This window comes from Dendrobates tinctorius, unplaced genomic scaffold (assembly GCF_039654945.1).
Source record: "Dendrobates tinctorius isolate UK_male_01 unplaced genomic scaffold, ASM3965494v1 ptg000254l, whole genome shotgun sequence".
Classification (NCBI taxonomy): domain Eukaryota; kingdom Metazoa; phylum Chordata; class Amphibia; order Anura; family Dendrobatidae; genus Dendrobates; species Dendrobates tinctorius.
Window position 1 is genome coordinate 24513827 of NW_027361921.1, and position 22900 is coordinate 24536726.

The 22900-nt window shown below is 45.5% G+C and overlaps 1 protein-coding gene across 1 annotated transcript in view; it reads right to left on the reverse strand.

Annotated features, from left to right (window-relative positions):
• Positions 1-22900, reverse strand: part of LOC141067757 (carboxypeptidase O-like) — a 340782-nt gene that overhangs the window by 14682 nt on the left and 303200 nt on the right. The window contains exon 9 of the mRNA XM_073558228.1: positions 4871-5073. Within this exon, the coding sequence (XP_073414329.1) occupies positions 4871-5073 (203 nt within the window). The remainder of the gene's footprint in view (positions 1-4870; positions 5074-22900) is intronic.

Here is a 22900-nt window from a genome sequence, read left to right on the forward strand (position 1 = left end):
GAGAGCGGGGCTGTGGAGGAAGACAGCGGGGCTGTGGAGGGAGAGAGCAGGAGAGCAGGGCTGTGAAGGAAGAGAGCGGGGCTGTGAAGGGAGAGAGCGGGAGAGCAGGCCTGTGAAGGAAGAGAGCAGGGCTGTGGAGGGAGAGAGCGGGAGAGTGGGCCTGTGGAGGAAAACAGCGGGGCTGTGGAGGGAGAGAGTGGGACAGCAAGGCAGTGGAGGAAGGCAGCGGGGCTGTGGAGGGAGAGAGCGGGAGAGCGAGGCTGTAAAGGAAGAGAGCGGGTCTGTGAAGGGAGAAAGCGGGAGAGCGGGGCTGTGAAGCAAGAGAGTGGGGCTGTGGAGGGAGAGAGTGGGAGAGCAGGGCTATGAAGGAACAGGGCGGGGCTGTGGAGGGAGAGAGCGGGACAGCAGGGCTGTGGAGGAAGACAGCGGGGCTGTGGAGGGAGAGAGCGGGGCTGTAAAGAAAGAGCGGGGCTGTTGAGGGAGAGAGCGGGAGAGCAGGGCTGTGGAGGAAGAGAGCCAGGCTGTGGAGGGAAAGCGGGACATGGATGTAGAGCACGGCTGCGGAGGGATAGAACGGGACAGCGGGTGGACAGTGGAGCTGCGGAAGGACAGAGCGTGATGGCGGGTGGAGAGCAGGGCTGTTAAGGAAGACAGCGGGACCCACAGTTAGGTACTATGCCTGGGCAACGCCGGGCTCTCCAGCTAGTTGCCAATAATTTCCATCTGTTATCTATTCCATTTGCACAACAGCATGTGAAATTGATTGTCAATCAGTGTTGCTTCCTAAATGGACAGTTTGATTTCACAGAAGTCTGATTTACTTGGAGCTATATTCTATTGTTAGGTGTTCCCTTTATTTTTTTGAGCAGTGTATATATATATATATATATATATATATATTCATATAGACTGTGTATATGTTTTCACTAATATTTGAGGCTATGGATCCATTATATGTCCATTTTGCAAGCCATACACATGTCATACGGATGTCACAGATGCATAGATGTGAGAAAATTGCATCCTCGCATTGCACACGGATGACATATGGATCACTGTTCAGGGAACATTTCAGCAATTCTCGGCCGTGTAAAACAGACCATTTTTTGCATGTTGTGTGTGACGCCGGCCTTATGATTAAGCCCTATTGTGCAAATCTGATGTACCACTTTATGAGGTAATAACTCCGGATTGCTTCTGCATATTTCAGTGATTCTGAGAATTTTTTTGTGACACATTGTACTTTATGTTACTGGTAAATTTTGGCTGATAAGTTTAGTGTTTTTTTCTGAATATATCTGAAATTTGATATCATTTTAGAAAAGTAGCAAGTTTTAGACTTTGAATACTTACATATTACCCTTGCTACAATAGAGCATACATTTATGTCCTATTGCAGCTCCCTGCTTTGATGCAGGATTACAAGCTGAACCTGCATCTTTCTTGGCTTATGATGGCTGTGATATTCGGCTATCACCTTCGTTTAACAGATGCTGGTGGAGCCATCCCACCCACAGTTGTTAACCTGTGAAATGCCACTGTTGTCATACTCTGACTGCATTTACAGAGCATTGGCAGGGAGGGCGCGCTGTTCTAATAGCATGACGCTGATGAGTTGCTATTTGTGATGAGCGATCGTGCTCGGATGTCTTATCCGAGGACACTTGGGTGTTATCCGAGCATATTGGAGTGCTCTTATATTAAGTACGAGTCCTTGCGGCTGCATGGTTTGCGGCTGTTAGACAGCCTCAACACATGTGAGAATGTCCTAAAAAACAGACAATCCCCGCATGTGTTCAGGCTGTCTAACAGCTGCAAATAATGTAGCCGGCAGGGTCTCAAACATAATATGCGAGCACTCCAATATGCTCGGCTAAGACGTTATCTGAGCATATCCGAGCATGTTCGCTCATTATGTGGCGCCCCTGAGGCTCAGTCACCACAGAGGTACTGCACCTTCTCCTAAGGTGTAGTGCCCCACCAACCAGGTAAGGTGGGAACTCCTTTCCACGCTCCAAAACTCGCACCCCACACAACAGGGGAGTTCTGCACAACCACATTGCAGCTCAGTGCTTAGAGAGTAGCAGAGCACCTCTGGTGGTTCCCTGCTTGGAACACTGGATGTGCTGGGAGGTGGGTGGAGTTGAGATATATAAAAGAGTGGGAAAGTGTAGGATTACAGGTTCAGTCTGGAAGAAGGTCAGGCGGGTAAGAAGTCACTCAGACAGGAGTGAGGATCCCTGGAAGAAGGGATGGAGGAAGGAGTGCTGCAGCTGCCTCAGTGATCTGAGCCAGCTGGCACGGGAAAGGGAAAGAAGGAGAAAGACGTAGAACTGCAACCTAAGCTTCCATAAGAGAGAGAAGGATGAGAAGGATCAGTACAGAATGAAGGAGTAGAGAGAACAGAGAGGAGACGTGGGTTGGAAGAGGAACCCTGCCGATAGATTCTCAGTGCAAGGCCGGGGCCGGTCCCCGAGGTTGAATGAACACTTTTGGTTCTGCAGCAGACACCAGTGGAGTAGTTGACTGTAAATGCACTACTCCCATCTAAGACTTGGGTCACAACAGCAACTGATTTAGAGAGCCGGGACTCAGGAGAAGGAACTCCCTGAAGCAGGCTACAGCTGTCTGCCATACGAGTAGAGTTCTTCGGAACATCTGACAGGAGGAACTCCAGAGTACTACGGTACTGGAGCTCTTCACACTTCAAGACGCAATAGAGGAGTTGTTCAGGAAAGGTACATGATGGCGGAGTGTTGGAGAGGAGCTTTCCATCTGTCCTGGAGGTTGGCTGAGTCTCAGACCCGGAGGACACGGCCCGGAGGCAGCCACCATTGTGTACCGCAGACTGGGAGTAAAGCTTTGGAACTGCAAGTCTCGGTGCCCTCCATTCATTCTTGCGCCAACCCGCTCAGCACTGCTACATCTGGGTACCATCCTTTATGCAGCCTGTGCCTTTCCACAACCATTACAACTACACTGCCCTAGGACATCAGCCCTGCCTGTCGAGGGCTATACCATCACTGCTGCACAATACCATCTGTCCCAGAGGATCTATCTGCAGCGTCGGCTTAACACCTCCCTTGCCGAGCACCACAGGTGGCGTCACAAACTATTCTATTCCACTTAAACTATAATACATTTCCCCCCATTACTTGGGCGCCCAGGGCCACGGACCGGGTCACCGCCGCTGTGACACATTCCCCTGACACCGGGCTGGTACCGAGTACCCCACGGCCCTGGGAGGGCCACCCACAACCCTTTTAATTATGCCTTTAAGGGAACCTGTCACCTCGTTTTTCAGCTATAAGCTGCGGCCACTACCTTTCTGGGCTTATCTACAGCATTCTAGACCCTGGGCCTCTCTAACCTTTCCTGGTGCCTACGCACTGCAGTACTTGGCTCTGCCCTCAACTGGGCAAATCAGTACGCCTGCGCAGGAGCCACGACATGTAGCAAGGAAGATGACAACATTGCATAAAGATGGAAGGTGCCTGACCCAGACCTGCGACGCCCATTGGATCGGACCGGCCCCAGGTGAGTATAATAAAACTTGTTTTGCTTATCTTTCAGATTAGATAAACCCCGAAAGGCAGTGGAGCTGAAAAACGAGGACAAAGGTTCCCTTTAAATAGGTCATAATAGCAAATAATACACTTCACAGTATCCAACCTGTGTGTAGATACACAGGAGGAATTTATCATATACCAGTCTTGAACCTTAATCCCACTTGAGCAAAATGTGCCAAATTTTTAAGAGTGTTTACTCTTAATAGATTTGACGAGACAATGGATTGGACTCTGTCTGTCAGAAAAGGAAATCTATGTCAGATATGATCTGGAGTACATTTCAGCAACATTGTACAGTATGTCAGTATTCTGGTGTACACTGTAGTAAGTCTAATGCATTATGGTTGGCCATGATGATTGCCCATTTTGAAAAGCCCCATCCATAAAAGTAAAAAAATAAATTTTTTTGTGTAGACGCTAGCTGTACCATACTTTGCTACTGTTTTATCCAAGAAAACTGGTGTAAAGAAAATTATAAATTTCTCTAAAGCTTTAAGAATTGTGAACTTAGATCTACTTTAACTGTTAACGGGGTGGTCCAGTACTGACAATATCCTTTCTAACCATCTATCTTTATACCCTAGCCACTTTCGTAATTGGCTTTATTATAAAATGTCCTACACTTCTCCCTATCAAATTCCTAAATATGTTTTTTCTTTTACCTCACTTACTGTTATGCTTTCTTTGAAAAGAGTCACAAACCGGCCATTACAGGAGGACAGGGTAGCACTCACTACTCTGCAGAATCTATCAACTCTCCTAGAACAGAATGTCATCAGGACTCATTTACTACAGTTTCTTGTATCACACCTCTCTGAAGATGTTCTGGTTTCACGGTGCTGATAGAAGCTGTGGGAGAGGTGAGTGGAGGAGTGGAGTGCCCGCACTCTGCTTCGATCTCTGCTTCTGTGGTTTCTAACTGTGAAAAAAGACATAGTGAGGGAGCGATGATAGAAGCAGTGAGTGACAGCAGCGTTGCCCGAAAGAAGCAGAGTGCTGGTGCTCCAGTCACCTCTCTTGCAGCTTGAAACACCATGGTTTCAAGATATCTTGAGGGAAGTGATGCAAAAACTCTAGTAAATAAATGCAGCGCTGATGATTTCCTACTCCAGGAGGGGAGATAGACAATGCAAGGAAGTGAGTACAGCCTAGCTTCCTGTGACTTCCCATTTTAGACTCCTCTCAAAGATAATTACAAAAGTGCTAAGGGTGTAAAGATAGATATTTAGAAAGGACTTTTGAAGTAATGGACCAAACTCTTTAATTTGTCTTTAAATTCATCTTGCTTTAAAGATACTTACCATTTCATTATGATTTGCAGATTGATTCTGCTGATATCCATAAGGAAGAAGAATAAGTCTTCCATAGTTGTGAACTGTAAGGTACATGAGCATGTTGGATTTCACTTTCTCAAAAAGTTTGACCACACCTTTGGTTTCAAGTTCTGAAGCAGCACTTGGACCACAAAAGACATAACTATCACAGAATTTGTCTGCTCCAACACCTAAAGATAAAAAAACAACAGCAAAAAGAATGAGGCAAAGTTGTAATAGTTTATAAACAGTAAAATCTGCAGTCTTAAAATATAATAAATGAAAATGCTAGAATCTCATAGATTTAGAAGCACATTACTCTGGATGTCAGTCCCTATCAGACCTAATCAGAAGCTAATATTTAATTCTAGATGATTATTACAGAACTAATGCAAACTACTATTAATACTTTGTTAAAAATAAGGTACAATAGATGATAACTAGAGATGAGTGGATGATTTAAAATTCAAATTTGCCTGCTTCGGAGAATATTCTGAGAGAAAAACACTTTTCAATATGATATGTACACTGAACAAAAATAGAAACGCAGCACTTTTGTTTTTGATCAAATTTTTCATGAGCTGAACTCAAAGATATAAGACTTATTCTATGTACACAAAATGCCTTTTTTTCTCCAATATTGTTCACATATTTGTCTAAATTTGTGTTAGTGAGCACTTCTCCTTTGTCGAGATAATCCATCCCCCTGACAGGTATGGCATATAAAGATGCTGATTAGACAGCATGATCATTGCACAGGTGTGCCTTAGGCTGGTGTCATGGGTGTCTCAGGTATGACAGACAGTCAACCTCGATCTGACTGTAGCAGGTCATTGCAATTAGCTTTACAAGCACCTTCTTGATTTTTGCATCTTTGTTATGGAGTGATATCCTTCTCCCTATAGGACCCAACAGTTACCTTCACATCTACTGCTAATTAACACACCTTTGCTGAAGGTTTAAATACATTCAGTGTCTTCAGCAGGATGCTGGTGTTAGCTCAATTTCCCTCTGTCTTGTTGGAAGTACTAGCAGTCGGCTAGTGTCTGCTCGGTGGTCTTCTCAAGCTAAGTGTATCCTCTCGTTTGCCCACCCTGTCTGTCTTTAGTTGTAGTGGGGGCTGACTAGTGCATACCCCATCCCCTCCTTATCCAGGGTCTATAGCTAAGGTCAGGCAGGAATTAGGTTTCTGTTCGGCGATAGGTGCGGAACCTATTTAGGGACGTGTAGGGCTGACAGGGTGTTGTTAGATCTGCCTAGGGTTCTCCACTCCTCCTGTTCCCCAGTGTTTGGGCTTCCCCCTCCCTCTCCCCATTGTTGTGCACCTTACTTCTCTCTCACCCAGTGTGACATTAACACCAGCCGTACACTTTTAAAAAATAAAAAAAAACCTGACATGTGTTTTTTGGGTGTGTGCTTTTTTTTCAGTGTGGGTTTTATTTTTCCTTTTCTGGGTTCATGGATCCCATTTGTGTGCTGGTAGAGCAGCTACAGGGTGGTCACTGGAGGTGACTGACCTTCGATCTGAGGTTTAGCAGCAACCACTGCTGCTGCAGACTCCTACTGTGGGAGACTCTGTGGGTAGGAAAGTCTAGCTAGAACCCAAAATTGCCCTCTTGGACAAGTTTTCAGGAGGTAGAGACAAGTTTTTTTGCATTTAACCCCTTCACTCCCAAGGGTGGTTTGCACGTTAATTCCCGGGCCAATTTTTACAATTCTGACCACTGTCCCTTTATGAGGTAATAACTCTGGAACGCTTCAACAGATCTAGGCGATTCTGACAAGGTTTTCTCGAAACATATTGTACTTCACTATAGTGATAAATAAACGCAAGTTATAGCGAAGAAATTTTATGAAAAAAGCTGAAATATGGCAAAAATTTAGAAAATTTTGCGATTTTCAAACTTTGAATTTTTATGCCCTTAAACCAGAGAGTTACGTGACACAAAATAGTTAATAAATAACATTTCCCACATGTCTACTTTACATCAGCACAATTTTGTAAACAAAATTTTTTTTCGTTAGGACATTATAAGGGTTAAAAGTTGACCAGCGATTTCTCATTTTTACAACAAAATTTACAAAACTGTTATGAGCTCATTTTCTCGTTCACCTTTGATGTCCGATGAACTCCCTCTGCTGGTGAAAGGAGGTGGTAAAACTGATTTGGATGGGAGAGACCTGTCACCTGAACAGGTGGATTGCGATTGGACATCCGGAATCTGAGTGGATATAAGGCAGCCGACGCCCTGTAGGGTTGCTGGTGATCTCACTGCTCTGAGCTCTGGCCTCCAGTTCAGTTCCTGTCTTCTAAAGCTAAGTTTTTGCTCTGTTATTGTTCCATGAGATTTTGTCTGATTTGCTTCGTTTTGTGTTCAGCCAGCCCCGGCTGGGGCTTTACTGAATTTCCATTTTTGTCCCTGATCGGTTAATTCTCTTTTGCTCTATCTTCAGATTATATCGGAGTGCTGATATAGGGATTTTGAAGTCTAGTGACTTCAGGGCCGTTTTTCCTATCAGACGTGTTGGGACATTTTTGGTAGGGTTTTTGCGGATTGCAGTCAGCATCTTTTCTGTCCTTTCCTATCTAGTTAGTTGGGCCCCATCATTTGCTCTGGCTGTCTTTCTGTCTGTGTTTGTGTTTTCAACTGTTTTCACCGTCAATACATGTTGGGGGCTGTCTATTGCTTTGGGGTCTGCTCTGGGGCAGTTTAGATTTCCCCTTTCTTTCTTTAGGCTTATTTAGTTCTCCGGCTGTGAAGAGGCGTCTAGGACCACCGTAGGAACGCTCCAAGGCTACTGTTAGTTGTTGTGAATAGGATCAGGGGTCTGCAATCTGCTAGCTACCAACCTCTCCGGTTTTCTGGACTTAGCTTGTATTTTTGTTTTTTCCTCCTCCGGTGACTCATTCATAATACGAAACCATTTTTTTTAGGGACCATCTCACATTTGAAGCCACTTTGAGGGGTCTATATGGCAGAAAATACCCAAAAGTGACACCATTCTAAAAACTGCACCCCTCAAGGTACTCAAAACTACATTCAAGAAGATTATTAACCATTCAGGCGCTTCACAGGAGCAGAAGCAACATGGAAGGAAAAAATTAATATTTAACTTTTTAGTCATAAAAATGATCTGTTAGCAACAATTTTTTAATTTTCCCAATGGTAACAGGAGAAATTGGACCACAAAAGTTGTTGTCAAATTTGTCCTGAGTAAGCTGATACCCTATATGTGGGGGGGACCACTGTTTGGGCACACGGCATGGCTCGGAAGGGAAGCAACGCCGTTTGACTTTTTCAACCTAATATTGGCTGGAATTGAGATTGGACGCCATGTTGCGATTGACGAGCCCCCGATGTACCCAAACAGTGGAAACCCCCCACAAGTGACCCCATTTTGGAAACTAGACCCCCTAAGGAACTTATCTAGATGTGTGATGAGCACCTTGAACCCTTTAGGGCTTCACAGGAGTTTATAACGCCCGGGCGTGAAAATAAAAAATCATATTTTTTCCACAAACATGATCGTTTAGTCCCCAATTTTTTATTCTCCCAAAGGTACCAGCAGAAATTGGACTCCAAATGTTGTTGTCCAATTTGTCCTGAGTACGCTGGTACCCCATATGTGGGAGATAACTACTGTTTGGGCACACGTCGGGGCTCAGAAGGGAAGAAGTGACGCTTTGGAATGCAGACTTTGATGGAATGGTCTGCGGGCGTCATGTTCCGTTTGCAGAGCCCCTGATGTGGTTAAACAGTAGAAACCTCCCACAAGTGACCCCATTTTGGAAACTAGACCCCCTAAGGAACTTATCTAGATATGTGGTGAGAACTTTGAACCCCCAAGTGTTTCACTAAAGTTTATACTGCCCAGGCGTGAAAATAAAAAATTCTATTTGGTGCCCACAAAAATGATCATTTAGTCCACAATTTTTAATTTTCCCAAGGGTAACAGGAGAAATTGGACTCCAAAAGTTGTTGTCCAATTTGTCCTGAGTACGCGCTGGTCCACATATGTGGGAAAAAACTGTTTAGGCACACGTCGGGGATCGGAAGGGAGTGACGTTTTGGAATGCAGACTTAGATGGAATGGTCTGCGGGCGTCATTTTCCATTTACAGAGCCCCTGATGTGCCTAAACATTTAAAAAAGCCACAAGTGACATTGTTTTGGAAACTAGACCCCCAAGGAACTTCTCTAGATGTGCCCCAACTAATCTAATGTTTACGGTAAAGTAATTTAGTAGTGCATTGAGGTGTTGTACAATTTGAAGCAATCCTTCATACATGCGTATTCCATTTTTGGAACACACTCGGCACCTTTTTTGCGATTTACCTTTTTTTCCAGTTTGCGGGACCTCCCCTGGGAAATGCTGACCTGGTACAATACGAGCACCTTCAGTTCCGGAAGTTCTGGGGCCCGCTCTTTCCAGAGTGCCAAACATCAGGGCCTTAACCACTACCTCCTGGAACTCAAGGTATGACGTATCGGTGTGGTGTGCACATTGTGACAGCAGGAATGCGTTGAGCATTGCCAATTGGACGATGTGCACGGCCAGCTTTTTGTACCACACCTTGACCTTTCTCAAAGCATTATACGGTTGGAGGAGTTGATCGCAGCGATCAACGCTCTCCATGTTTTATTGTACCCCAGCACACATTCAGGTTTGCTGACCTGTGCAGAGGTACCCCGTACAGTGCTGAGGGCGCTGCCATCACTGTGTATGGTGGTCAAGAGAAGGACATCCCTCTTGTCCTTGTACTTGACCACCAGCAGGTGGTCGCTACATTGGGCCCTGCTCTCACCTTTTTGGAGCATCTGCCCAAGTAGCGTCTTTGGGAGGCCTCTCTGATTTTTGTGGACAGTACCGAGGTGATAACCTTTATCCAGCAGCTGTGTGCATCAAATCCCACACAATTTTCCCACTCACTCCCAGGTCAGGAGGACACTCAGGGGGTTCAATCCTGGTGTCCTTTCCTTCATACACTCTAAACCTGTGGGTGTACCCTGAGGTACTCTCACACAGCTTATAGAGTTTGATTCCGTACCTGGCCCTCTTACTGGGCAGGTATTGACGGAATCCGAACCTGCCCTTAAAATGGACCAAGGACTCATCCACGCAGATGTTCCTTTGGGGCACGTACAGTTATGCAAACTTTTTGTTGAAGTGTTCGATGACCGGCCGAACTTTGAACAGACGGTCAAAGTTGTGGTCATCTCATACGGGACACTGTGCATTATCGTTATAATGCAGAAACTTGTGGATGGCCTGAAAACGTGTCTGGACCATGACCATTCGGAACACTGGAGTGTTGTATAAAATATCAACACTCCAATATTGCCAAATTTCAGGATTCTTCAGGATACCCATGTGGAGGACCAGGCCCCAAAACTGCGTCATTTCAACTGCGTCCACAGGAGACCAGTTAGTATAGGATGAACGCGGGTTTTGCTCCAAAAATTGCCGAGCGTACAAATTAGTTTGCTCCGCAATGAGATTAACAAAATCCTCAGAGAAAAAGACTTTGAAAAAGTCAATTTCTGTGAGGCCGGTAGTGTCAAACTTTATTCCTGATTCTGCCACAAAATCAGGAATCAGTGGCTCGTAATTTTCGGGGGGCGAGGTCCACACAGGGTCTGCTGAATCAGCTGCGGGCATGATGGGCGCTGCCTCATCTTCTGTCCTGGAGCGTCTGTGTGGCAGTTCCGCAGGACCCGAGGAGGAAGATGAGGAGGGGGAAGAGGAAGAGGATGAAGAATCTGAAAAATAAAGAAAAGTCGGATCGTCATCCTCGCTATCAGTGTCGGAGGCAAGTAAAGCATATGCCTCCTCCATTGAATAGCGCTGTTGGGAGGAACGTGATGGGCGGGACATTTTTTTGTGTAAATATGGTGCTTGGGTGTACTTTACCTATAACTGTGTATGTGGTGGGGGGGCTAGTGATTTGTACACACTATCCTGTACGAAAAAGCTAAAAGGAAATGGGGAGCAAAATACCTGTGAAAAAAAGTCTAAAACAGCAGGTCCTAGATATGATAAGTGACCGGCGTCACTTATCAAAATTTAGTGGCTGCTGGATGTGTGCACAGGGGTGGCTCAAGGGGGGGGTGAAAAAGAAAAATGGAAAACAGTCGGCACAAACTTTGATAAGTGAATTGCGTCACTTATCAAAATTCGGCGGTTGCTAAATGTGCACATGGAAATGGCGCAAAGGGGGGTAAAAAGAGGGGGCTGAGGGATTTGGGGTGGATGAATAGAGATCGCGCAGGGATCAACAGTTAGGGTTGTAGTTAGGTGGCACAAAAAGGGGTGAAAAAAATGAAAAACGGCAGGCACAAGCTCTGATAAGTGATGCGCGTCACTTATCAAAGTTTTGCGGCTGTGGGATGTGTAGGAGGAGGTGGCGCAAAGGGGGCTGAGTGAAAAAAAGCGAGCACGAGTGTTGATCGGTGAACTGCATCACCGATCAAGGCTCGGTGGCTGCGCACGGAGGCGGCGCAAAAGGGGGGGTGGAGGGGGGTAAAAGGGGGGTGAAGGAGGGTAAAAGGGGGGGTGGAGGGGGGATGGGGGGATGAGGATAGATTGGGGGGTGAAGATAGATTGGGCAGGGGATCAGGGATCAAGTAACACTTACAGTTGTAGTGTTCTTTCTTCTTTCTTCTGCAGGGATTGTGATGCTACAAGCTGTGGCACCACAATACCCAGCACAGGAGCTCTTGCTGCGTCCGACCTCTCTGCAGGAATCCTCAGCTAGAGTGAAGACCCCTGCAAACAGGTCAGAGGCAGGTCAGGGGCAGGTCACAGAGAGTTCACATCACTGCTGTGAACTGTCATTGGTGGGATTGAATGATTACATCGATCCCACCAATCCCTGCTCTGCCTGGTGACAATGGCAACTGCCTAGGATCGGAGCTCACAGCTCCGATTCCTAAGCAGGTCATGGCCAGGTCATCAGCAGGACACAGAGCGGTCACAGCGTGATTGCAGCTGAGCCCTGTGGCTGACGCGATCGCCGATCTAATCGATCGCGCCAACCACTTCCTGCAGGCCCTGCTGTACCTGTCCTAGGCTCCGGCCTAGGATCGGTGCTATTACAGCACCGATCCGGGCTGGTACCGGTGGACCCAGGCAACTATAGGCCGGTGAGTCTGACTTCTATACCAGGAAAGATCTTTGAACAAATTATTAAACAACATGTATGTCAGTACCTGGGTAAGAATGAAGTGATTAAACAGAGTCAGCATGGGTTTGTAACTAATAAGTCATGTCAGACTAACTTAATTTCCTTCTATGACGGAATCACTGATTGGGTGGATCAAGGAAATGCTGTAGATATAGTATATCTTGACTTCAGCAAAGCATTTGACAAAGTATCTCATACAATCCTTATTGAAAAAATGACTAAGTATGGAATGGGCAAGGCAACTGTTAGGTGGATTCATAACTGGCTTAGTGATCGGACCCAAAGAGAGGTCGTAAATGGCTGCACATCCAGTTGGAAGAATGTCTCAAGTGGGGCACCACAGGGCTCTGTCCTGGGCCATGTATTGTTCAACATCTTTATCAATGATTTAGATGAAGGAATTGCGGGTAAACTGATTAAATTTGCTGATGACACAAAGCTAGGAGGGATAGCTAATACTAGAGAAGAGAGAGAGGATTCAAAAAGATATAAATAAACTGGAGAAGTGGGCAGCAACTAACAGAATGGTTTTTAACAGGGAAAAATGCAAAGTACTACATCTGGGCAATAAAAATGAAAAAAGCATATACAGAATGGGAGGAATAGGGCTAAGCAACAGCACATGTGAAAAATACTTGGGTATACTAATAGATCACAGACTGAATATGAGTCAACAGTGTGATGCAGCAGCAAAAAAGGCAAATGCAATTCTAGGATGTATTAACAGAAGCATACAGTCTAGATCACGTGAAGTCATTATTTCCCTCTACTCCTCTTTGGTCAGACCTCATCTGGAATATTGTGTCCAGTTTTGGGCACCACATTTTAAAAAAGACATCAACAAACTGGAGCAAGTTCAGAAAAGAGCGACCAGAATGGTGACCGGTCTGCAAACCGTGTCTTATGAGGAAAGGTTGCAGGATTTGGGAATGTTTAGTTTGCAAAAGAGAAGACTGAGAGGAGACTTAATAGCTGTCTACAAATATCTAAAGGGCTGTCACATTGTAGAAGGATCAACTTTATTCTCATTTGCACAAGGAAAGACTAGAAGCAATGGGATGAAACTGAAGGGGAGGAGACACAGATTAGATATTAGAAAAAACTTTTTGACCGTTAGAGTGATCAATGAGTGGAACAAGCTGCCACGAGAAGTGGTGAGTTCTCCTTCAATGGAAGTCTTCAAACAGAGGCTGGACAGACATCTGACTGGGATGATTTAGCGAATCCTGCTTTGAGCAGGGGGTTGGACCAGATGGCCCAGGAGGTCCCTTCCAACTCTACGATTCTATGATATTGCGCCACTGTGCGCTGGGATTGGCCCGATCGATTAGATCATCGATCGCGCCAATCTGGGGGCTTTTCTCCGGTGCCTGGCGTTGCCAGGCACTGGTCCTAGGATCGAGTACATCGGTACTCGATCCTAGCCTAGGATCCTGTTGTTTCAGCCAATCTGATTGGCTGAAACAAAGAAGCGCTGTGATTGGCTGTTCTGAATTGAACAGCCAATTACAGCTCACAGAGGGGCGGGCCAGGGCGGAGACTGCCCGGGATGCCGATGCCAACTATCCTGAGGTAAGATGGCGTCGACATTTTAATGCGATCACCGCGACTTAAGTCGCGATGTCGCATTAAAGGGCATGATGTAATATTCCGTCCATGGGACTTAGGTCCCAGGTCGCATAGACGGAATATTACATCCATTGTAGGAAAGGGGTTAAAGAAGCATGAATATTGTATTTCAAACTTTGCCCTTACTCCTATGGAGATGAGGAGCAACGAGTGGAAATTGTGATTTCACTATTGAAAGGCAATCCTCAATCCTGGGCTTTTTCTTTGTCACAAGGTTCTATCTGTCTCCAGACGGTTGAGGGGTTTTTCGGGGCTTTAGCCCTTATCTGTGATGATCCTGATCACATTTCCTTGGCTGAATTCAGGCTGTGTCACCTTCAGCAGGGAATCGTTCAGTGGAGACTTATAGCTCTGAATTCCGCAGGTGGGCAACCGATACCAAATGGAATGACCCGGCTCTTAGAAGACAATATTGTTAAGACTACAGAAGGGTTAAAAGATGCTTTGGCAGTGTATGAAACCCCAGAGTCATTAGAGGCTGCCATGTCATTGGCTATACAGGTGGATAGATGCCTGAAGGATTGATGGGTAAGACCACCTTCCCTTGAGCCCTCTTTCTTAGACAATACCGCAGTGCCGCGGGAAGGTCCAGGGGTGAACTAACACTTGTGGAGATAGAGGAACCCATACAGTTAGGAAGAACTTCTGCATCATATGTCTCCGCTGATAGTTGCAATTTTTTGTGGGAATAAGGGACATTTTATTGGGGCCTGTCCTTTGATTCCTAAACAAAAATCTATTATCACTTGGGAGTCTGGAATTTGATAATGAAGGTATATATTCTGCTTCAACCTGTCATTCTCAGTTTGTCCTGACAGCAGAGGTGGTGCTAGAGAGCAGAACTGAGAGAATTTCTGTGTTTGTAGACAGTGGATCTGGAGTCAGCATGGTTGATGCTGAATTTGCTAGAACTCATGAGCTTGCTTGCTCTACCTTAGCTAAGCCCATTCCTATTTACGCCATCGACTCAGCAGCACTTGCACAGAAAGTTTTGATGCAGATTGTACATAACATAAGACTGAAGGTTGGGTCTTTGCATTATGAGGTAATTCCTTGTTACTGTATGTCCAGGAGGGTCTCCCCCCTCCAAATGTACTGGGTTTACCACAGTTGGTGAAACATAACTGATTGTGGATTGGCAATCTAGAGAAATTGTGGAGTGGGGAGATTACTGTCTTAATAACTGCCTAAATCCCTTTCTGCAGTATCTATGGGTACGTTACCTGTATTTTTGTCTGGTTTTGAGGACATATTTTCTAAGAAGTGGTGTCAGGAGATGCCCCCCCCATAGTGCATATGACAGTCCTATTAATCGGAGTCCTGGAGTTAAACTTCCCAAATCCAGACTATACAATCTGTCTGGTCCTGAGAGACAAGCCATTAATTATTTTATTGCTGAGAGTATTAAGAAGAGGCATATCAGACCTTCATCTTCGCCCGTGTTGGCAAGGTTCTTTTTTGTGAAAAAGAAAGATGACGGTCTCCGGCACTGTTTAGATTTCCGGGAATTGAATCTAATTACTATCCGAGATCAATATCCTCTTCCTCTGATTCCAGATTTACTCAACCAGGTTATGGAAGCTAAGGTTTTCTCCAAGTTGGATTTAAGGGGGCCTATAATCTGGTTAGAATCAAGGAAGGGGATGAATGGAAACCGGCATTCAATACCCCGGAGAGACATTTTGGGAGTCTGGTTATGCCTTTCGATCTGACCAAAGCACCAGCGGACCAGCGGTGTTTCAACATTCATAAATGATATTTTCCATAATTTGGTGTGCAGGTTTGTGATGGTCTATCTGGATGATATTTTGGTTTATTCACCTGATTTGGAGACACATCGGGGGCATGTTAAACAGGTGCTTCAGATATTAAGGGATAGCAAGTTTTACTCCAAACTAAAAAAATGTGTTTTTGCCATCCAGGAGGTGCAGTTTTTGGGGTACCTGTTGTCATCTTCGGGTTTTCAGATGGATCTGGAGAAGGTTTGTGCAGTACTTGATTGGGACCATCCCAAGAACCTGAAGGCACTACAGTGTTTTCTGGGTTTTACTAATTTCTCCAAAAAGTATCGCATACCCGTCCGCCTGGTCTTCTTCTTCCACTACGCATTCCTAGTAGACCGTGGCCACACCTGTCCATGAATTTTATTACTGACATACTGGTATTGGCAGGCAAGACAGTGGTTCTGGTGGTCGTAGATAGGTTTACTAAAATGGTGCATTTCATCGCTTTACCGGGACTTCCAAATGCCAGTACTCCTGCTTAGGTTTTTGTTAATGAGATTGTGAAGCTTCCTGGGGTTTCCTCCGATGTGGTGTCAGATTGGGGGACCCAATTTGTTTCTAAGTTCTAGAAAGCGTTCCATACTCAACTGGAGGTACAGCTGTCCTTTTCCTCTGCTTTCCATCCTCAGTCAAATGGACAGACCAAGCACACTAATCAGAATTTGGAGACTTACCTCAGGAATTTTGTCTCTTAAAACCAGGAGGATTGGGCATCTTTCTTACCGTTGGCTGAATTTCCTATTAATAATCATCACCATGAATCTACCGGCAGGTTACCATTCCATCCACAGTTTGGTACTTTTAGTGGGGGAGGGGCTTCAGGAGTCCCTGAGGAGGAACGTTTTGCTTCATCGTTCTCTTCAATATGGCGGGGGGGGGGGTTCAGAGTAATTTGAAGATCATGGGAGACATGTACAAACGTATGGCTGACAAAAAACGTTCGCCAGGTCCGGACCTAAGTGTGACTTTGTATGGTTGTCTATTAGAAATATCAAGTTGAAGATCCCTTCCTGAAGCTGGGACCTAGGTTAATTGGCCCTTATAAAACAACCACCGTCATTAACCCTGCATCTTTTCATCTCAATTTACCCCAGGCTCTTAAAATTTACAATGTGTTCCACTGGTCTCTGCTCAAGAAGTATGTTGAACCTCTTGAGTCTTCTCCCTTGCTTCCACCCCCAATAATTGTTGATTTGATTTTAGTCCCCCCAAATTGATGATTTGGAGTTCCAGATTTCCAGGATTGTTGATTCTCGTCTTAAGCGTCGTTCCATGCAATACTTGGTGCACTGGAAAGGTTATGGTAAGTAAGAGAGGATTTGGGTTTCAGCATCAGAGGTGAATGCCCCTAGACTGGTTCGTTAGTTCCATGCCACTCATCCTAGGAAACCCAGTCCTTGTAGAAGAGGGGTGCTGTCACGAGTGTGTCAGGTGTAATAAACAGTAATCCTGGATCTGGCTGTAGAAGGTATTTGCGATTAGCTCTACAAGAACCTTTTTTGCATCTGTTATGGAGTGATAACTTTCTCCCTGTAGGACCCGACAGTTACCTCCACTTCTACGGCTAATTAAAACACCATTGCTGAAGGTTTAAATACAGTGGGTATGGAAAGTATTCAGAACCCTTTAATTTTTTCACTCTTTGTTTCATTGTAGTCATTTGGTTAATTCAAAAAAGTTCATTTTTGTTCTCATTAATGTAAACTCTGCACCCCATCTTGACTGAAAAAAAACAAAAATGTAGAAATTTTTGCAAATGTATTAAAGAAGAAAAACTGAAATATCACATGGTCATAAGTATTCAGACCCGTTGCTCAGTATTGAGTAGAAGCACCCTTTTGAGCTAGTACAGCCATAAGCCTTCTTGGGAATCATGACACAAGTTTTTCACACCTGATTTGGGGATCCTCTGCCATTCTTCCTTGCAGATCCTCTCCAGTTTTGTCAGGTTGGATGGTGATCGTTGGTGGACAGCCATTTTCAGGTCTCTCCAGAGATGCTCAATTGGGTTTAGGTCAGGGCTCTGGCTGGGCCTGTCAAAAATGGTCACAGAGTTGTTCTGAAGCCACTGTCTTATTGGAAGGTGAACCTTTGGCAAAGTCTGTGGTCCAGAAGAGGTTTTCGTACAGGTTCTCTCTGTATTTGGCCACATTCATGTTTCCTTCAATGGCAGCCAGTTGCCTTGTCCCTGCAGGTGAAAAACACCCGCATAGCATGATGCTGCCACCACCATGTTTCACTGTTGGGATTGTATTGGGTAGGTGATGAGCCGTGCCTGGTTTTCTCCACATATACCGCTTAGAATTATCACAAAAAGGTCTATCTTCATCTCATCAGACCAGAGAATCTTATTTCTCATAGTCTGGGAGTCCTTCATGTGTTTTTTTAGAAAACTGTACGCTGGCTTTCATATGTCTTGCACTGAGGAGAGACTTCCGTCGGGCCCCTTTGCCATAAGTTTTTTATTTTGGATCTTTTTATTGCACTTTTTATCATTTTTTGCAGGATGCAGCTGGGCTCCTTTTTGATGGCTGCGTTTTCTGTGTGATGCACATATAGTGCTGAACAGCCCGCTTTCCATTATAGGCATTTTTAAATAGGTTGTCATCCAGACACTGTGCATCGCACTTTCCTGTATGACTTACAGTATGTCCTAAGCAAGTTACATCTGTGTGCTTTTTTCCACTAGGCAGCTAACACCTTCATCATCACTGTTATAGTGATAGGGTGGCTGTTTTCATCAGTGGAGGGCACCTGTGCTGCTCCAGCCTTTATCTTTGGGAGCCTGCAGCGTCCTGCTAGTGCATTAGTCATTGGACAAGGTTTGGTGAGGCAATTTTTCATGATGTGTTTTTGCTAAAATTTTACAGGATTTTTAAGTCCTTTTTTCCCTGTCTGTGAGCTCTGCCATAAAGGCCCGAATGGCGGGGGCCTGCAGTGATACATGGCTTTGTGGAACTTTCTCCCATCTCCCTACTGCATCTCTGAAGCTCAGACACAGTGATCTTTGGGATCTTCTTTACCTCTCTCACCATGGCTCTTCTTCCATGATTGCTCAGTTTGGCAGGATGGTCAGATCTAGGAAGACTTCTGGTGGTCCAAACTTCTTCCATTTACCGTATATACTCATGTATAAGCCGACCACCCTAATTTTGCCACAAAAAACTGGGAAAACTTATTGACTCGTGTATAAGCCTAGGGTGGAAAATGCAGCAGCTACTGGTAAATTTCAAAAAATAAATGCCCCCATAAAATGCTACATAGATTATGCCCCCATAAAATGCCCCATAGAATATGCCCCCGTATGCTGCTCCATAGAATAAGCCCCCATATGCTGCTCCATAGATTATGCCCCCATATGCTCCATATGCTGACCCATAGACTAAGCCCCCATATGCTGCCCCATAGACTATGCCCCCATATGCTGCCCCATAGACTATGCCCCCATATGCTGCCCCATAGACTATGCCCCCATATGCTGCCCCATAGAATATGCCCACATATGCTGCTCCATAGAATATGCCCCCATATGCTGCTCCATAGATTATGCCCCCATATGCTGTCCCATAGAATATGCCCTCATATGCTGTCCCATAGAATATGCCTCCATATGCTGCTCCATGGAATATGCCCCCATATGCTGCTCCATAGAATATGCCCCCATATGCTGCTCCATAGAATATGCCCCCATATACTGCTCCATAGAATATGCCCCCATTTGCTGCTCCATAGAATATGCCCCCATATGCTGCTCCATACAATATGCCCCCATATGCTGTTCCATAGATTATGCCCCCATATGCTTCTCCATAGACTATGCCCCCATATGCTGCTCCATAGAATATGCCCCCATATGCTGCTCCATAGAATATGCCCCCATATGCTGCTCCATAGAATATGCCCCCATATGCTGCTCCATAGAATATGCCCCCATATGCTGCTCCATAGAATATGCCCCCATATGCTGCTCCATAGTTTATGTCCCCATATGCTGCCCAATATATTATGCCCCCATATGCTGCTGCTGCAAAAAAAATGCCATACTCACCTCTCCTGCTCAGGACTCGGCACCTGTGATATTCACCTGTCCGGGATCCATCGCTGCTAACCACTGTCTGCGCGTCTTCTGTCAGTGACTGTTCAGCCAGCAGAGGGCGCGGTGCGCACTAACCACGTCACCGCGCCCCCTGCTGGCTAAACATCACGGACACAGGAAGCAGCAGATGGCGGTGAGCAGCGTGGGAATGAGGACAGGTGAATATCGCTATACTCACCGGTCCTGGAACGTCTCTGCAGCCTCGCTTCTCCACTGTCTCCCTTCCTGCCTTCAGCGGTCACGTGATACCGTTTATTACCACTCATAAATATGTGCATATTCATGAGTTTAATGAGCGGTACCATGTGACTTCTGAAGGCAGGAAGGGAGACAGTGGAGAAGCGAGGGGGCTGCAGAAAGTGCCAGGATGGGTGAGTATGATCTGTGACACCCCTGCCCCGCGCTGACCCCCAGGTATATGACTCATGTATAAGCCGAGAGGGGGACTTTCAGCCCAAAAAAATGGGCTGAAAATCTCAGCTTATACATGAGTATAGGTAATAATTATGGAGGCCACTGTGCTCTTAGGAACCTTGAGTAGTGCAGAAATTCTTTTGTAACCTTGGCCAGATCTGTGCCTTGCCACAATTCTGTCTCTGAGCTCGTTGGCTAGTTCCTTTGACCTCATGATTTTCATTTGTTCTGACATGCACTGTGAGCTGTGAGGTCTTATATAGACAGGTGTGTGCCTGTCCAAATCAAGTCCTATCAGTTTATTTAAACACAGCTGGACTCCAATCAAATGAAGGAGTAGAACCATCTCAAGGAGGATCACAAGGAAATGGACAGCATGTGACTTAAATATGAGTGTCTGAGCAAAGGGTCTGAATTAATGATGGGTGAGCACTAAAATGCTCGGGTGCTCGTTGCTCGGGTCAAGCAAATTGAAATGCTCAGGTGCTCGACCCGAGCAACGAGCCCAACGTAAATCTATCGGAAACTCGAGCACTTTTCTGGCGGCCTCCCCCGGCGGTCTGCAGAGAGACGAGAAATTGCATAAATCGATGGGAACAGTGCCCAAAGGACATGGGAACAGCATGTGGAAGACCCCTTTAAGCATTTCTGATTCCCAGGTCACTGCTGTGAACAATGCTGTCAGAGTGTTATGGCACTTTTACAGACTCACAATAAAACATACAAAAACAAAACCATCTCAAGGAGGATCACAAGGAAATGGAAAGCATGTGACTTAAATATGAGTGTCTGAGCAAAGGGTCTGAATTAATGATGGGCGGGCACTGAAATGCTCGGGTGCTCGTTGCTCAGGTCAAGCAAATTGGAATGCTCGGGTGCTCGACCCGAGCAACGAGCCCAATGTAAATCTATCGGAAACTCAAGCACTTTTATAGCGGCCTCTCCCAGCGGTCTGCAGAGAGACTAGAAATTGTGTAAATCGATGTGAACAGTGCTCAAATGACATGGGAACAGCATGTGGAAGACCCCTGGAAGCATTTCACTTTACAGACTCACAATAAAACATACAAAACCAAAATGGATTTTCCTGGGAAATATGTTAAGGCACATCCTTTCCTGGGTAATGACTTGTACACTGCTCAAAAGAATAAAGGGAACACTTAAACAACACAATATAACTCCAAGTAAATCAAACTTCTGTGAAGTCAAACTGTCCATTTAGGAAGCAACACTGACTGACAATCAATTTCACATGCTGTTGTGCAAATGGAATAGACAACAGATATAAATTATTGGCAATTATCAAGACACCCTCAATAAAGGAATGGTTCTGAAGGTGGGGATCACAGACCACATCTCAGTACAAATGCTTTCTGGCTGATGTTTTGGTCACTTTTGAATGTCGGTTGTGCTTTCACACTCGTGGTAGCATGAGATGGACTCTACAACCTACACAAGTGGCTAAGGTAGTGCAGCTCATCCAGGATGGCACATCAATGCGAGCTGTGGCAAGGTTTGCTGTGCCTGTCAGCGTAGTGTCCAGAAGCTGGAGGCGCTACCAGGAGACAGGCCAGTACACCAGGAGACGTGTAAGAGGCCGTAGGAGGGCAACAACCCAGCAGCATGACCGCTACCAATGTCTTTGTGCAAGGAGGAACAGGAGGAGCACTGCCAGAGCCCTGCAAAATGACCTCCAGCAGGCCACAAATGTGCATGTGTCTGCACAAATGGTTAGAAACCGATTCCATGAGGATGGTATGAGTGCCCGACGTCCACAGATGGGAGTTATGCTCACAGCCCAACACCGTGCGGCTCTCCAAAGAAATGCCACCCCACACCATTACTGACCCACTGCCAAACTGGTCATGCTGAAGGATGTTGCAGGCAGCAGATCGCTCTCCACGGCGTCTCTAGACTCTGTCACGTCTGTCACATGTGCTCAGTGTGAACCTGCTTTCATCTGTGAAGAGCACACTGCGCCAGTGGCGAATTTGCCAATCCTGGTGTTCTGTGGCAAATGCCAAGCATCCTTCACGGTGTTGGGGAAAGGTTTTTTACAAAGGGGCTACAGTAAAAGATGTATTAGAGGGGGCTTTCTGAGAGCTCAAAAAGCCTCTAGAGATAACTTGCTGGGGAGCAGATGTAGTGAATCAACAAGAAAAAAAGATGTGGATTTAAGATATATCTCAACTTACAATCATAGATGGGATAAGATTAGAACTATACTAAATCACCATTGGCCTATTTTGAAAACAGACCCTGTTCTGTGAAGGGCCTTCCACAATGTCCCCTTATGATGGCGCAGAGAACTAACAAACAATCTAAAAGACAAATTGGTCAAAATCCATTATGAGATTAAAACCCCGGACCCTTTTAAAGCCGGGAAACCAAAAGTAGGCTTCTATCCATGTGGTGATTGTCTGGCTTGCAAAAAATTTGCGGCGTGCCACGTCCTTCACGTCGTCGGATGGCCACAGGGAATATAAGATCAGAGATTACATCTCCTGCAGCACCACATATGTGGTTTACTATGCTGTTTGTCCCTGTGGTTTAATTTATATAGGTTTAACATCACGTGAGTTATGAATTTGTATACGTGAACATTTGAGGGACATTATGGCCACCCATGACGTGTAGGATGTGAGTACCCTTAAGCCAATTCCAAAGCATTTTCGGCTTAAACTTAATTGCAATCCAGGCAATCTACGGGCATTTGGAATTGACAGAATACGCGCTGGTTTGAGGGGAGGTGACACAAAGCGTGCATTGGCTCAAAGAGAGTGCCGTTGGATTGCGGTACTTGATACCATAGCCCCGGCAGGGCTCAATGAGCAGCTGAGTTTTGTTTCATTTCTCTGAAATTGTCTCCAGACCTAGGATCCTATGTTTTTAATGTACTGTGTTTCGTTT